This window comes from Tiliqua scincoides, chromosome 1 (assembly GCF_035046505.1).
Source record: "Tiliqua scincoides isolate rTilSci1 chromosome 1, rTilSci1.hap2, whole genome shotgun sequence".
Classification (NCBI taxonomy): Eukaryota; Metazoa; Chordata; class Lepidosauria; order Squamata; family Scincidae; genus Tiliqua; species Tiliqua scincoides.
Window position 1 is genome coordinate 194,910,418 of NC_089821.1, and position 14,832 is coordinate 194,925,249.

The 14,832-nt window shown below is 43.0% G+C and overlaps 1 protein-coding gene across 1 annotated transcript in view; it reads left to right on the forward strand.

Annotated features, from left to right (window-relative positions):
• The first annotated feature begins 760 nt into the window (after nucleotides 1-760).
• Nucleotides 761-14,832, forward strand: part of ARMC2 (armadillo repeat containing 2) — a 52,039-nt gene continuing 37,967 nt past the window's right edge. Inside the window, exons 1-6 of the mRNA XM_066613259.1 lie at nucleotides 761-842; nucleotides 6,778-6,909; nucleotides 8,281-8,537; nucleotides 9,698-9,770; nucleotides 10,772-10,943; nucleotides 12,343-12,550. Coding sequence (XP_066469356.1) covers nucleotides 8,320-8,537; nucleotides 9,698-9,770; nucleotides 10,772-10,943; nucleotides 12,343-12,550 — 671 coding nt within the window. The 5' untranslated portion in view covers nucleotides 761-842; nucleotides 6,778-6,909; nucleotides 8,281-8,319. The remainder of the gene's footprint in view (nucleotides 843-6,777; nucleotides 6,910-8,280; nucleotides 8,538-9,697; nucleotides 9,771-10,771; nucleotides 10,944-12,342; nucleotides 12,551-14,832) is intronic.

A 14,832-nucleotide genomic window follows, 5' to 3' on the forward strand; every position in this document is an offset into this window, starting at 1 on the left:
AGAAGGCTATGCATTGCCTGCTCACAGGGAAAAGGAGGACATTAAAGTTCTTTTCCAGAACATGAGACAAAAAAGAGGACTTGTCCTGGAAAAAGAGGATGCCTGATCACCCTGAATAAAGCTCGTTTAGAGTTCAAGACAAGGGGTGTTGAAGCTGCCCAGTCACTATGGAAAATCTTCCTGATTGAGTGTCCAATCCTATGCATGTCTACTCAGAAGTAAGTCCCATTCTAGTCAATGGGCTTACTCCCAGGAAAGTGTGGACAGGTTTGCAGCCATAGAGCCCAGTCCTCTGCCTGTCTACTCAGAAGTAAGTCCCATTGTAGTCAGTGGGCTTACTCCCAGGAAAGTGTGGATGAGATTTTGTAGTCATGGTGTGCAGAGCTGATGTGAGTGGAGGCAGCTGCACAAAACAAGGAGCTGGACCCTTCTGCAGAAGCAAAGGCCACGTGAAGCCTGTTCTCCTTCAGTGCCACTCACAGAACTCATAAAGCAGAGGAAGTGTCAGCAGCAGCAGCAGCTTTGACTGTGGTCAGATCCACTGACTGCACTTATTTCTGGGCCACGGCGCAGTCCCTGCCCTTCCTGTACATTCTGGGCCAGGTGGAAAAGCGCAGCCAACAGGAACAAAGTCCAGGCACTTCCACGGACCAGGCTGGCAGCAACCGAGCATGCGCAGTACGAGCACGCCATGACTAGTCGGGGCGGGTTGAGGGCAAGGCGCTTCAGCTGCTGCCACCGAGCATGCGCAGTGGGAGCGAGGGAGGCTTCGGAACCACCTGTGTTGGGAGGAAAGCCGGCTTTAGTGACGACCCCCCCCCCGTCTCGCACGCGCCCTGCCGGTAAGGTGCCTCTATTGAGAAGGCGGGAGTCCCTGGTGTGGAGGGGCTGCAGCTCTGAGCGAGGCCTGGGCCCTCTGCTTGGGCTGTGTATGGTTGCTATGGTAACATGCTGCCTGCCCTGTCCACCTTGCAGGGAACGGGATGCCTGAAGGGGAACTGCGAAGGACCTCCTGGCCTGACTCTCTGGACCCCAGTTTTCCTCCATATATGTGTCTGTCTGTCTATAGGACCCTGAGGGCCTCCTGGGAGCAGGGACTGTGGGAAGTGTCAGCTGCTGCTTCAGGGCTTTGACTGGTTGCATCACAAATGCCTACCCGCCCCTTCACACAGGTGAATTTTGGATAGCAGCTACTAGAGCCGGGGAGTACTAATCGCCATCTGGGGCCAAGCACTGATTCTTAAAGGTGCATGGTCTTTAAATAGATAAAGTTAAGCCATTCCTGCCCAATGTTGCATATACACAACAGGGACCAAATGTGTACACCTTTTGGCCAGGCAGAAATGGGTTATTAATATAAAAGGTGAGTCCTAGAAGGTACGCAAGGTAAGAACCTTGGAAATCTCTCTCTCTGCAACCGTGGTTGTTCTGCTGGCTCTTGTTGAATCTGCACCCACTTGTTGGATCTACATCGCAGCAGCAGTAAACAGTAGATATGTAACGGGATGAATTTACTTGTCCATGTGCAAAATATGTCCAAAGAGATTCTTTGCCAGGGTGGCATGCGAACACGTTAAATGCTGAACTAACATTGATCAAGGAGCTATTCTAAACTGTCTAATTTAGTCTTCCAAGTTCTGGAGCAACAGAAAGGTGCTTAACTTGGCTACATGCCCTTGAAGGGATCTGAGTATCTCTCACAGCCTCTTGCCTAGTCCTGGTGGCTTCTGTCTCCTTGGTCCTTTGCCACTGTTGCTTGTTCTCACAATCTTGACCCCCACTTCCACTCCTCGTGGTCTTAGCTTGCACCGCCCTTCTTTTCCTTCTTCTTGGGCCTTCTTCTCCCTCTCCCAGGTGCCTGCTCTTCTTTCCCCGCACACACCTCACCTCTCATCCTTGCCCTCCCTCATTTTTTCTTCCTCTAGTTTGCTTGTTCACTTCGCCTCTTCCCACCCCACCCCCATTAGTTGCCTTTAGGAATTGGCACTACCTGCCTCTTTCTTTGTCAGCCAAATGCCAGCAGCTGATGTCTCACTGGTGCCTCAAATTCACTCATACTACTTGACCAATTGATGCCTGGTGGTGATGTCACAGCCAGGCTCCATAGCATTCTGGTTGCAGCTATAGCCTCTTCATCATGCTTGCAAACCATTGTGGGCTTTAGAACCCATAGAGATATATATCCTGGAAGTGACTTCTACAAGTAATGTGGCTTAGAACTACAGTGATACACAAAGCTGATCTCCTTGCACTGATTCTTCTGTTTCACATGGAATAGAACTAAATTGGTATGGGGATAATTAGAAGCCTGATGCTTATGAAGTTCACCACCTGAAAGTGCCCTTAGTAATGCATTGTAATGCAGCAAAAACATGAGAAAACTGGATTTTCTGATAATAATAATAATAACCAGGTATTTATATACTGCCTTTCTGGTCATTGGATTATTCTTCTGACTTTATTCAAGGCGGTTTACATAGGCAGGCATGTCTAAATCCCTCAAGGCGATTTTTACAATCATAGAGGTTCTCTCTTTCAAGAACCAACAACATTTCAGAATGGATCTTCCTGGTTTGGTCTCATTTCTGGCCTCCAGTTCTCCCACGCAGGCTGACAAGCAGCTCCATCTCCCGCATGAAGGGCATCCAAGATGCTTCTTGTTCACACTGAGAGCAGGTGGAATCACTCAGCTTGGCTTGTCAGCTGCTTCAAGGTCGTGCCATTCTCAGCCATTCAGGGAGCTGCCAGTGTCCTTGAACTGGCGACCTTCTGATGTTATCTTCAGGCTAATGGAGGCTCTACCCTCTAGACCAGACCTCCTGCCCTCTTGATTATTAACGTTTATCCTGGCTGATATTACAAATTAGTATATCCACATAAGTTTTTGATGAAGAATTCTATGAATTTGAAGAATTTATGAAGAATTTGATGATGGGGGTGGGGAGAGGATAGTGTACCTGGTTTGTTAAGAACACTCTTTGTCTAAAATAGGACACTTACAAACTCTTCAGGACTAGGAGTGTTCATAGACTTATTAACCAACAAAAAGTTCGGTCCCAGTCTACTCTCCCTTTTATGGAAATACTCACATTTTGGAACAAGAATAATGCTTCAATAAGATAATCAGTGCTTCAGTCAATAATGCTTCAATAAGATATGTATCCCTATTGGGCTGAGTGTAACATTTGCATCTGATGTAAATGGAATGGAAACAGCAAGAAGTGAATCATTTTGCTAAAATTGTTTGTTGCAACTTGAGAAAGGCTAGTGAGATGTTTGGTATTCTCACTGAAAGTATATAGTGGCTCAGTTCAGACATCATCATCAAGCCATAGTTAAGGAACTAAATTATGACTTGGTGCAATTTCTGAATTAATAAACCATGGTTCGTGAAAATCAGGCAACTGAATCAGAAGCCATAGTGTGAAATGAGTTTACAAGCTGTGGTTTGGCATAATGCTGAATTCACAAACTATAGTTATGGCCCTTGCTGTGTTTCCAGACTTTGCTGTGGAAATGGGAGTGAATTTATGAAACTGAGTGATGAGGAGAGACAGAAAATGAAACCATAACTTTCATGTTGTTCATCTGGAAGATCAAATGGTAGTTTGTTATAAACTATGGTTAGCACAATCAGTTGTTTGGTATGATGTCTGAACTATACAGACAGAACCCCGAGTAGGTCTATAATACAATGTAATATGTTAGCTTTAACCAGTTGTAGCTATTAATGATAGGCACAAAGTCACTACAATACTTTGTAACCATGTGTTGATGTGTGTTGATGCTTAGACATATGTGTGTATGGGATCTGACTTGAAGACATGAACAGGCATTTATTTAAATGGAATACTGCATTGAATTTATTCCTACAGTAGCTGGGGAATGAGAATGAAAATATAGATTGCTGCAGAATTGGAGTGGAAATTTCTCTTCTTGAATAGGTTTATATTAGCCTAGAATTGTTAAAACAACAGGTACTGTCTCCATGTTGGCATAGTCATTGGTGCATGTGGTAAACTCAAGAGACTGCTTGGACAGTTGGAGATTAGGATTCAACTTTGGTGATCTCTTCTGTACGTACCCAAGCTATATGGGAGAATAAAGGATATTCTCATTGTTCGAAGAGTTTTTCTTCTTCTTTTTAAACCATCATGGAAAACTCTCCCCTCTGTTTTGGTGGTAATTTTTTTCTCTTTAAAATTCAAACTAGTTTTTTATTTCATTAAAGGCTGAAGATGAATAGATAGGGACCCTTCAGTCTCCTTGATTATTTAAACAAAAACTAAATGTGTGCTTTGAAAATGTGGTATTTCTTTACAATTAAGAGGTTTATGGGCTATCCTCAAAATAAACTGCAACATTAGGATTCAATTTGTGCAAAGATGGTCAAAATGTAGTAAGAGAGAAGACAGGAAAGGTTTATAATGAAAGTCTGTTTTCAGGCTTGACTATAGCTCTTCAATCAACGCCTCCATCATAAATGTTCTTGTAAGGCAGACAATTTAAGATCGAAAGGAGATTTGATTGAAACTTAATTAGAACCTGTCGCAGGCTAAGGATGGTGCTGATGCACAGAATGTGATCATGTCTCCCAGGTTGCCAGTTAGTTAATTAAAAGAGAGCAAATATTAAAATCCAATAAATGATATACCTCTCAAGCAAAATGTAAGGATTTTGAGTTAGGGAAGGATATGACTCATCTTCAGAGACGGGACCAGTGACTTTGGACCCATCAAGAAGATGTTGTAAAACTTCACATTGCAGCAGGGAGAATAATAGATACGGAAACTGAAGGAAATGAATTTTTGTTCATATTTCTGTCTGAAGGCTAATTTAGCCTTTGATTCTAGCCCTGGAAAATGTGCTGGCATAATTAAAATGTAACCAACTTTTGCGCTTGAAGGCTGAAATCTGGAAAGCTTGTAGAGAAGTGACTGAAAAGAATAAATCTCAGCCATAGCTCTACAGATTGGAAAGTCAATTTAGGTGTATATCATTGCTTGAAACTTATGTATGGGCACAATCCCAACCTCATGTTGGGCTGGCACAAGTCCCTTGCACTAGGTCAGGGGTGCTCAATAGGTGAATCACGATCTACCGGTAGATCGCGAGGCAAAATGAGTAGATCGCGGAGCCCTGTCTCTACAAACTGTTAATATGTCAGTTTCGTATAGTGACTAGACAAACCTGACATATTTAGCTGACACTAAACTGACACTGAAACTGACACTTTAGCTGCTCTTCAGGCATGCAGCAACAAAACTGACGAAACTGACTAGACTCCAGCAGGGGCTCCATACATTAAAGGGGGTGTCTGTCAGATGCTTCCTTCCCCCCTGGTAGATCTCCGGGCCTTGCTGGGTTTCAAAGTAGCTCTCGAGCCAAAAAGTGTGAGCACCCCTGCACTAGGTCAATGGTGTTGCGAAAGTGCCGAAAGACTTTCATGTCACAGCTCGAGGACAGAGGCTAGCCCAAGCCCCGTTGGGCTGGCGGACTGGTAAGACTGTACTGGCCAAGTCAGGCTGGGTGTGGCAATCAGGAGGGGGCAGGTGGAGGGCAGGAAGGAGATGTTCCAGGAAGGCAACTGGCAGGTGGACCTATGGACAGGCAGCAGGTGAGCGTGAGGTAGGGCCAGGATCCAGCACTTGTGCCAGATCCTAACCCTGGTCCCGGGCAGCCTGGAGCAACTCTAGGTTGCTTGGATTTGTGCCACCTCTTGAGGTGGCATAGATCTGAGTAGACCCACTGGAGATGCTGCAGCTTTACCCTGGAGAAAAAATTCCCCTTGCCCCTGGCTGAGTCACAACTGGCCCCAGCCCTATTCTGGATGCAGGGCAGCCAGCTGGCTTGCCTGCTCCAGGGCAGTTTAGGATTGTGCTGTTCATTTGATACCGGTATAACTGTCATTGCTTCCCTCAAATAATCTTGGAATTGTAGTTTGGTGAAACTTCTGACAACTCTCTGCAAGAAATCATTAACTTCTCTCACAGAATATCAGTTCTTGGGTTTCCTCTGGAGGAAGGAATGACCACTAAACCAATTTTTCTGGGGTTCACATACTCCCTAGAACTACTCAAATATTGCACAATGGCAGCAAGGGATGCTGTCCTTTCTCTTCCTTTTTGAAGATCAAGGCAACATTTGCCTGTCTCCAGTCTTGTTGCACCTACCTCCACTCTCAGGATTTCTCAAAGATAATTGACAACGTTTATGAAAGTACAACAGCAAGTGTTTTCAGTATTCTAGGATGCATTTTATCTGGTCTGAATGATTTCAATGCATTTAGGCCACTTAGGTAGTTATTAACCAGCTCTCTGTCAATCTGAATCTGCAGACCTGCGCAATCTCCTTTTGGAAGAAGGTGGAGGCAGTTGAGCAGTTCTCTTTATAACCAGACAACAACTCACCATCCTTATAAAGCAACCATCCTACCATTTCGTTCCTCTTTCTCTTCCTTTGAATTCTTTCTGTTGCTCACAAAGATCCTATATTTTTAATGTGGTTGAAGCAGCAAACTACATTGTGTTGACCTGTTGCTTCGATGTATAAATGTGGAATGAATATTTCATTAACACATAGACAGTCTGGGACTTAGATTTTTAGTTGATAATCCACCCTACAAAGTGTGTGTGCGTACGTGTGTTCTTCTTGGCTGTCGTGACTGTTTACATTTTTCAAGCAACACTGCATGATTCTTCCTAGAATGACCCTTTAAGAGCACAGGTAACTTGTATTGTTTGTTTTTACAGCAAATGTTTTCTCTTTATTATTCAGATCCTGCTGTGATATCATCGTTGTATTATTCACCATATTGTCAACTTGGGGGTGTTAGAATGATTATCTAATGAAGTTTTCTGTGGAAGCTGTTGTGTTTGGCCCTGAAAGTACATAGCAGTATAGCTTCTGGTGAGTATGTGAGACTTCCTTCCTGTTCATAAGAGATGAGCTGTTGTCTCTCTGCCATTAATAATACTATTGTCTTAACATTTTATCTGAGTTCCAGTATTGCAAGGAGCTTTGAATTATCCAGAGAGATATTCTAGTTATTCTCTTAGGCTACAGAAGTTGTGCCTTTCTGCAAGTTGGTTTAGATGAAGTGAGGAAACATATTCATTGGGTACAGCTGGCTTTTGTCTAGTTGCACAGGCAATTGGGTCAATATATTTTGGCAGCCAGCTGTGCTCCATATTGCAGGAGGTCAGGAGGGCAGGAGGTCTGGTCTAGAGGGTAGAGCCTTCGTCTGCCTGAAGATAACATCCACAAGGTCGCCAGTTCGAGGCCACCGGCACACTGCGACCTTGAAGCAGCTGACAAGCTGAAGCCGAGCTATTTCCATCTGCTCTGAGCGTGGGAGGATGGAGGCCAGAATGTGAAGCCAGATCGGAATGAAACACCTGAATACAGTGGTTCTTGAAAGAAAGAACCTTCTTTCAAATTGTAAAAATCCCTATTTAATAAGGGATTTAAATAAAGCCTGCCTATGTAAACCGCCTTGAATAAAGTCTTGAATAAAGACCAAGAAAGGCGGTATATAAATACCTGTTGTTGTTGTTGTTGTTGTTGCAGATAAAAGGTGTGTGCATATTGTTATGGAACATGTATCTATATGTAACATGATGTAACTATCTTAAAAAATCAACAGCATTTGGAACTATGCAGTGCTGAAGAATCTTGCAACAGCATTATTATTGCTGATGTGCAATTCTAGAGTGGCTGTTGTGGTCTACGTTGCAGATAGATGGTCAAACAGTGTAGAGTGAAAGCCAGTGTAGTGGGACCCATAGGGGACTGACAGCCCAGTCCTAAAGGCAGTACCGCTGCCTGATTCAGCAGTGCCAAAGCGGCGACCGCTGCAGACTTCTCAAATATGTGCCAGCTATTTTGCCAGTGCTGACTTGAGAGACTCCATGTCGAGCTTTCTGTTGCAACATGGAGTTCAGGATCCGGCAGAGCAGAGCTCCACTAGTCCCACCTCCCTCCCGCCCTGGTTCCTCCGTGGTCACTCAGCACTGCCTGGAGTTCTTACCTAGCTCTGAGCACCATTTGGCCAGCACTGGGCTCAGCGCTGTCTGGTACTGTGCTGACACGGCACAGGGTATCACAGGCATGCCTTACTGCACTTCTGCAACATCCAGCACTGGGTTACACTCATACTACCTGTGCTGAAGAGCTCAGGATTGGGCTATGAATGTGCATCGGCCTGTGATCCAAACTCACAAAAACTAATACTGCCAATAAGTTCCTAATTGTTTTCTGTTTTCTTTTTCTTCTATACAGGGTGTGGAGTGCTTACTGTAACTTCTTTTCAGCAGAAAAATGCAGTCCTCAAAGAATAAAAACGCAGAACATTCAGAAGCTTTCTATAGGCCATCATTAGCTGTTCAAAAGACTAGTGCTGAGATCATAAATGAAGCACGAAACACTCTAAGGACCTTAAGAACTCAAAGGCCATTCACACCAAGAGAGGAACAAAGGAAACTTTTTGGATCAGCCTCTTCAAGAGCACCTGAAAATAGGCCTCCTTCTGCATTTAGGTATAGGATTTAGGAAGGAGGGGATATAGCACCCTAAAGTCTGTGTGAGCAGGGAATGGAATGTACTTTTGAGTGCTTATCACTGCTATTAAAGAGGTCAAGGTAGTAGTACAAAAGGCAGGTGTAAAATTGTCCCATTGTTACACAAGAAGGAAGATAAATGTGGAGCTGGTAAGAGATTAAGCTAGAAATAGTTCAGAGGTGTTTCTGCCTTTTCCAAACAAAAGAGCTCATTGTCAACCCAAAACTATTATTAGGTTTTGTGTGTAGGAAGCTGAAGTTTCTCTGATTTGCTGTCTGGATGTTACATCTCCTGCTTCTGTTGATTTCCTACTCCCCAGAGGAATTACTTCTACAGGAGAAGGACTATCATTGTACAGACTATTGTCACTAGTTAGTAACAGACAGGGCCTCTGAGAGGAATTTTATCAAGGGGTACAAAGTTTCCTTTGGGCCCGTTTCCAAAGGGGGAGGGTTGAAATAGAGCGGGGGAGGGTGGTGATAGGTGAGCAGAATAGGGGCAGGGAGGGGCAAAGTAGGTGAGGGGAGAGTAGAGGCAACTGGAAAAGACTTTGGAGCCCAGGTCTACTCACTCATGTGGCATCAGTAGTGTCCCCAGCATCCCATACGGGCAACAGGTCTGAGTAGATAGGAAAATATCAGATCCCAGGAAATTTCTGGGCCCCCTCCTTTGGCTCCTGGGCCTCCCTTTTTACCCTGGGCCCAGGTACAAATTACCCCCTTTAGCCCCCTCTCCTAGGCCCTGGTAACAGACATAGAGTAAGTGCTGCCTTGTATCCAGAGCAGACACTAATTCTGGTTCTGTAGAATAAGCAGGCACAGTATCATTGCATATACCCAACTCCTCAGTGTGCTTCTTTTCAACCTGACTTTTTCTCTTTTGCTTTACATTTCAAGAAAGAGCTCAGATTCTGGGACTTATTAAACAGTTTGGCAGAAGTAACACTTTCCTATTGCTCTGTACACAGAAGGTACCTTTTTGTATGGAGAAGTAGAGAAACAGTTGTCAATGCACTAAGTAACTTACAGCCCAATCCTATGCATATCTACTTAGAAGTCCCATTATAGTCAATGGGCTTACTCCCAGTAAAGTGTGGATAGAATTGTAGCCTCAGTCTGGTTTTTTGTTTTTGTTCCAGTCTCCATGCTTCCAGCTTTGAATCAGCTGAATCAAGGCCTGTCTCTTGCTGCCGTCTCAGCCCACTGAACCATGTATGTATTAACAGGGTGGTGTGTATGCTAAAAGAATTATTCAGGCAGATAGAATTCTGTAGCATGAAAAAGTGAATTCAGGCAGACAGAATTCTATATCATGAAAAAGTGAATTCTGCACCTGCATGCATTATATAAATTGACACTCGGGTATCGCGTTCAACAACTGAAATATTTTCCAGTCACCTTTCTGGCATCTGAGATTTTTGCAGGCATTGCCAACGTGCTTCTCAAGCATATATTTGCAGCCATAAGAAACGTTTGTTGTTGTTTTTTAGATGAAACGGAGGTTCTTAAGAAGAAGTTTGTACCTAATGCTGCATTGGTGCTTATTCATCAGTCTTGTGGAACATACACAGTCCTGTCTATCAGAATTAATATTATGTAGACTGATATTTAAATGTTTGTGTTTTATTTCTTTTTTCCTTATTTGCACTTTTCAAATATACATAATTTTTAGAAACGTTTGTAAATACATTTTTAAATTCTTACTTCAGTAGCCTTGTATCAATATTTCTCTGGGCCCAAGTAAAAACCAAGTCCTGAGCTTCCCAGTGCCTACTGGAGCAGCAGCGCCAAAGTGATTACCACTGTATCCCGCAGGTGCCAGGAAGCAGCTGGGAGTCTCCCTGGGGAAAGCTCCAAGCCCTGCAATGAAGCTTCTCAAGTCTACACTAGATATTTTGCCAGCACAGAGTTGAGAGATAATGCTTTCCCAGCCCAGGAGCGAGGAATTTTAGGGTAGGCCCTGATCTGGGTACCGTCTATCAGGAATTTAAGATGGGCTGGGACATAGATGAGAGCCTTTTCAGTGGTGGCTCCAAAGTTACCAAATTCTCTAGCCAAGAATACATGCTTTGAGAATGTTTTCTGATTAGATATATGATGTCAGGAACCATGTTGCAGAGTTCCGCTGTTCTGACCGCTTGCATGAACAGGTTTTACAAGATAGAAACTGGCTTTATATGCTGGAATAGGTTTTGTCTTTTGTCTTGTAACAGAAACCAAAGCTGCTGTCATTACCCACTAGTGATGAAGAGCATCAAGTTTCTTCTCTTAAGCCCCTGGTGGATTCAGAAGAGATTAGAAAAGTCAGCAACGCTCGTGCACGTTTATTTAGAACAGCTTCTTATGGAAATCTTCTCCTAGATAAAGTATTTCTTTTCCCTGACAGTAAGATTGTTTCTTTTATAATTCTTTTTACTTTTTAAAGAAGCAGATCCTTAAGAACAATTTGAGTCAGCCTAGCTGTTGAAATAGAATCCAAATCTCAACCCACATTAATACTGAAATAGTCTGGAGGTCTTGCCAAATGAAAGGCACTTGTCTTTTCCTGTATTGCAATCCAGGTAAACCAAATTTTAGAATAATGTGGTGTGTGTTTTTTTATTTTATTTTCTATTTTAAACTTAACATCAGGGAAGAGGTTACTCAATAGTAAGGAGGAAGGAATAATATTGGGGAAAACTGCAGGTAGCTAGCTTAAAGCAGCTGCCTGGCACTCTATTTATAGATGGATATAATAAGGAATGACAGTATAAATATGGAGATAGAGACTGTCTGAGAAGGCAGAGGAATGACTTCCATGGTGGGATAATCCACTAGATTTTGAAGAAAGACAAATTTCCAGTGCTGGGTCCTGTGGGAGCCTATTAACTTTGAGTGTGTGGCATTTTAAAGTCATTCCTATCTTTGGTTGGGTTCCTTCTTTTTGTATCCAGTGTCTAACCAGATCTCATTACTATTGCTGCAGGATTCAAAACATGCTTGCACTTAGTTTAGAAACAAAAGGTTTCCATATAGTTGAAAGGTTAGAGCCCTTAATATGTACTGGATAAATAATTTTTTTTAAGAAGTTTATGCCTCTCACGGCCCAATCCTATCCCAGCTGGCACTCAGGATTTAGGACCTCTGGGGCAGCATCTCCTATATCCAGTACATCAGTAGGGGATGTGCTGGCCAGAAGGCTGACTGGGAAAGGAAAAATAAAGAAAAATTTTGCTGCCTGGTACCCTGTTGGCCTATTCAGATCAATGGCAGCAAAAGAGCTGGAATAGATCTGAACCACTGCAGGGGGTGTGTCAGATCTGAAATGTGGGCTTGGGATCTGGTTGCCACTGCTGAGATCCATCCCAACCCTGATCCACTCCCAGTCCAGCCCAATCCCTGCCCTGATCCTTCCCCACAACCACCATGACTGAACCAATGGCTAGTCTGCACAGCACCACTGCTGGCTTGTGGTCTTTACACTGGTGGCAGCCCTCCATAAACCTACAGAGGGGCTGTTGTGATGGTGGACTGCATAGTACTCTGGTGGATCTCAGGATCTCTCAACATACCTTGCTGGTAGGATTGGGGCATTAGAAAGATCTTGGAGGCAAAGACCAACCTGCATCACTTCTCTTGATAAAGATTTCTCTCCTTTTAGTAGACACCAGCTACTAAGATCAATTATTATACAGTGAAGAATAATACAGTATTATATAAAATTCTTCTCTGACATTTTAAAGACATCTTTCTCTCTGTTAGCCTTATAAAAATGTTTGCAAAATGTGACTCTTGGTTAATGTAGGTAACAAGCCGAACTTTGAAGAACAACTTTTCATGGGTGATGTTTCCAGAAGTAATGAAGGTTTTTCGCAAAAATCAATTGTCCAGTCGGTCTTCAAGGATGAGGGTCTTCCACTGACTTATTCAGAGCATCTTAATAAGGTAGTAGGAGATCAAGTGTATTCCAAAATGACAGACATTGCATGTCCATCTCAGCACAGCAGTCAAAGGTCAGCACTTCATTTGTCTTGGTTGTTTTCACACAAGGTTATTGAAAGTGCATTTGAGTCTTTTGTAGTATTTGTTTCACATATAAATGTTTTTAACATAGAGGAGAATACCACAGATAATACAGTTTTACATTCTAATCAATATTGGTTTATATTCAAGAAAGCAACCTCTCCCGTGAAATCACCCCTAGTAACAGTAGATACCAAATATCAAATCGTTTTCTTTTGGAACTTAATTATAACACTGATTTATATATACATTCATTGACATTACTATACACAAGATGGTATATTCAAGGTGGAGGTTGGTTCTCACATTACTTTTATTATATACCTTGAGTGTAAAATCTGATTCAGTTCCACAATAACCAGAGGTATACTTTGCATGGATTGTCTGCAGTAAGATTATTTTATTTGACTTTAATAGTAACCCATGACCCTCCAATATAATGAAAATCAAGTGAATAGGCAGCCTGGGTGCAGAGATTCTTAAAAGATAGGCTCTAAGAAGTAGTTAGAAGGTTGCAACAATAACAATGACCATATCTTATTAACCTACAGTGCCTATGTATTGACTTGACATAGTGAGACACTCATTTTGTCTCCATTCAAGCAGGTGTCATTGGTACTAAATTTTGTAATGGTTATCAACCTGTAGTTCCATTTATTGTCTTGCTTGCCAGTGTGTCTGCTCTACTTAAGATTGATCAGGTTTGTGTGCATGCAATTACTTACTGCTACAGAGGAGTCTGCCAGTTCTAAGACATGAAGAGATGGAGAAATAGCTAATTAATTGGGTAAACCCAGGTTTTACCCAATTAGGTTTTCAAACTCTCAGTGAGAATTTGAGCTGCTCTAAGTTCTTGCAGGGGCAGGGGAAGGCAGCGGTGCAATTCCCAGGATCGCGCTGCTCAGGGGGGCTGCACGGGCTTGGCTGCATGTACCCGAGCCTCCTGCAGCCTCCTGGGGGTGCGGGGAGCCCTGCGCGACTTTCTGCAAGGCTCTCTGCAGCTTCAGAAGTGAAAGTGGAGTGATCGCATTCCACTTCAGCGGAGGCAGGGCGCTATTGCTCCGCTTTTGCTTTCAAAGCTCCGGAGAGCCCTGCAGTAGGTCGCACAGGGCTCCCTGCACCCCTGGGAGGCTGCAGGAGGCTCGGGTAAGTGAACTCAAGCCCCTGCAGCCCACCCTGAGCTGGGGGATCGCGCTCAGCCCCCTCCCTGCCTCCAGGCTGCTCCTGCCCCATAAGGGGAAACAGGCCAGGGCCCACAGGCTGGGCCGTCGCGGCACCCCAGTTTGAAAAGCCCTGGGGTAAACCCCACTTGTATCCATAGCTTTCTCGTCCACCAAATAAATCCCATTTGTATCCAGAAGTTGCTCCTCCACCAAATAAACTTGGCTATGTATTAGATCCTCTGTGCCAACAAGTGATGAATGATTACTTGTTTAAAGTAAGCTGGAATTCATATTTTAGTACATTTAGGATTATCACAAAATTTCATAGTATCAACGGAAACATCTTAATTCTTATACAGTAGTTGGATAACTAAGCCCTACTTATTTTGTAAGCATTAAATTTATGTTGTGTTATTTATTTAAAACCATTTTTATCCCACAAGGGAAGTTTAAAGACTGTTTAAAATTGATTGAAATTCATTAAAAACAAAAATAACATCTAATACAGAAAATGATATTAAAACAACAAATGAAACTGATCAAATAAATAAAACAAAAATGAGCAGTGTGCTATAGAGCCAGAAAGAAGTCCATCAAACCTAGTCAGAAAGCTTGGCCAAATAAAAATGTCTTGACCACTGTTGTCTGAAATGCCAACAAAGTTCTAACCTCCCCTGGATCAGAATTCCAAAAACTAGGGGCTGCAATGGAAAAGACCTTGTCATGGGTTACCATCAGTCGTGTTTCCAATGGAGATGAAACCCAGAACACTTTTGGTTCTAAACTGCTGTTCTACCTCCAAAGAGGCTTAGAAGGCACCTCACAATATTTAAATATTGTAAGTATATATAAATGCAATATAGTAATAAAACTCTCAAGTCAGTGCTGGTCTCACAGATAGCTGAATCAATAGTATTTTGTCTTATCTGGATTTAATTTCAGCTTGATAGCCTTCATCCGGCTCAATTCCAGATCATCTCCAGACACCCAACCAGAACTTCTGCTCCATCCTTGGTTGAAGAGAGTAAAACTATCCTTGTTCTGATGACATCTAATGCCACCTTCCCCCGACTACTTTCTTCTATTAAAGAGCAATGGGGACAGAATGG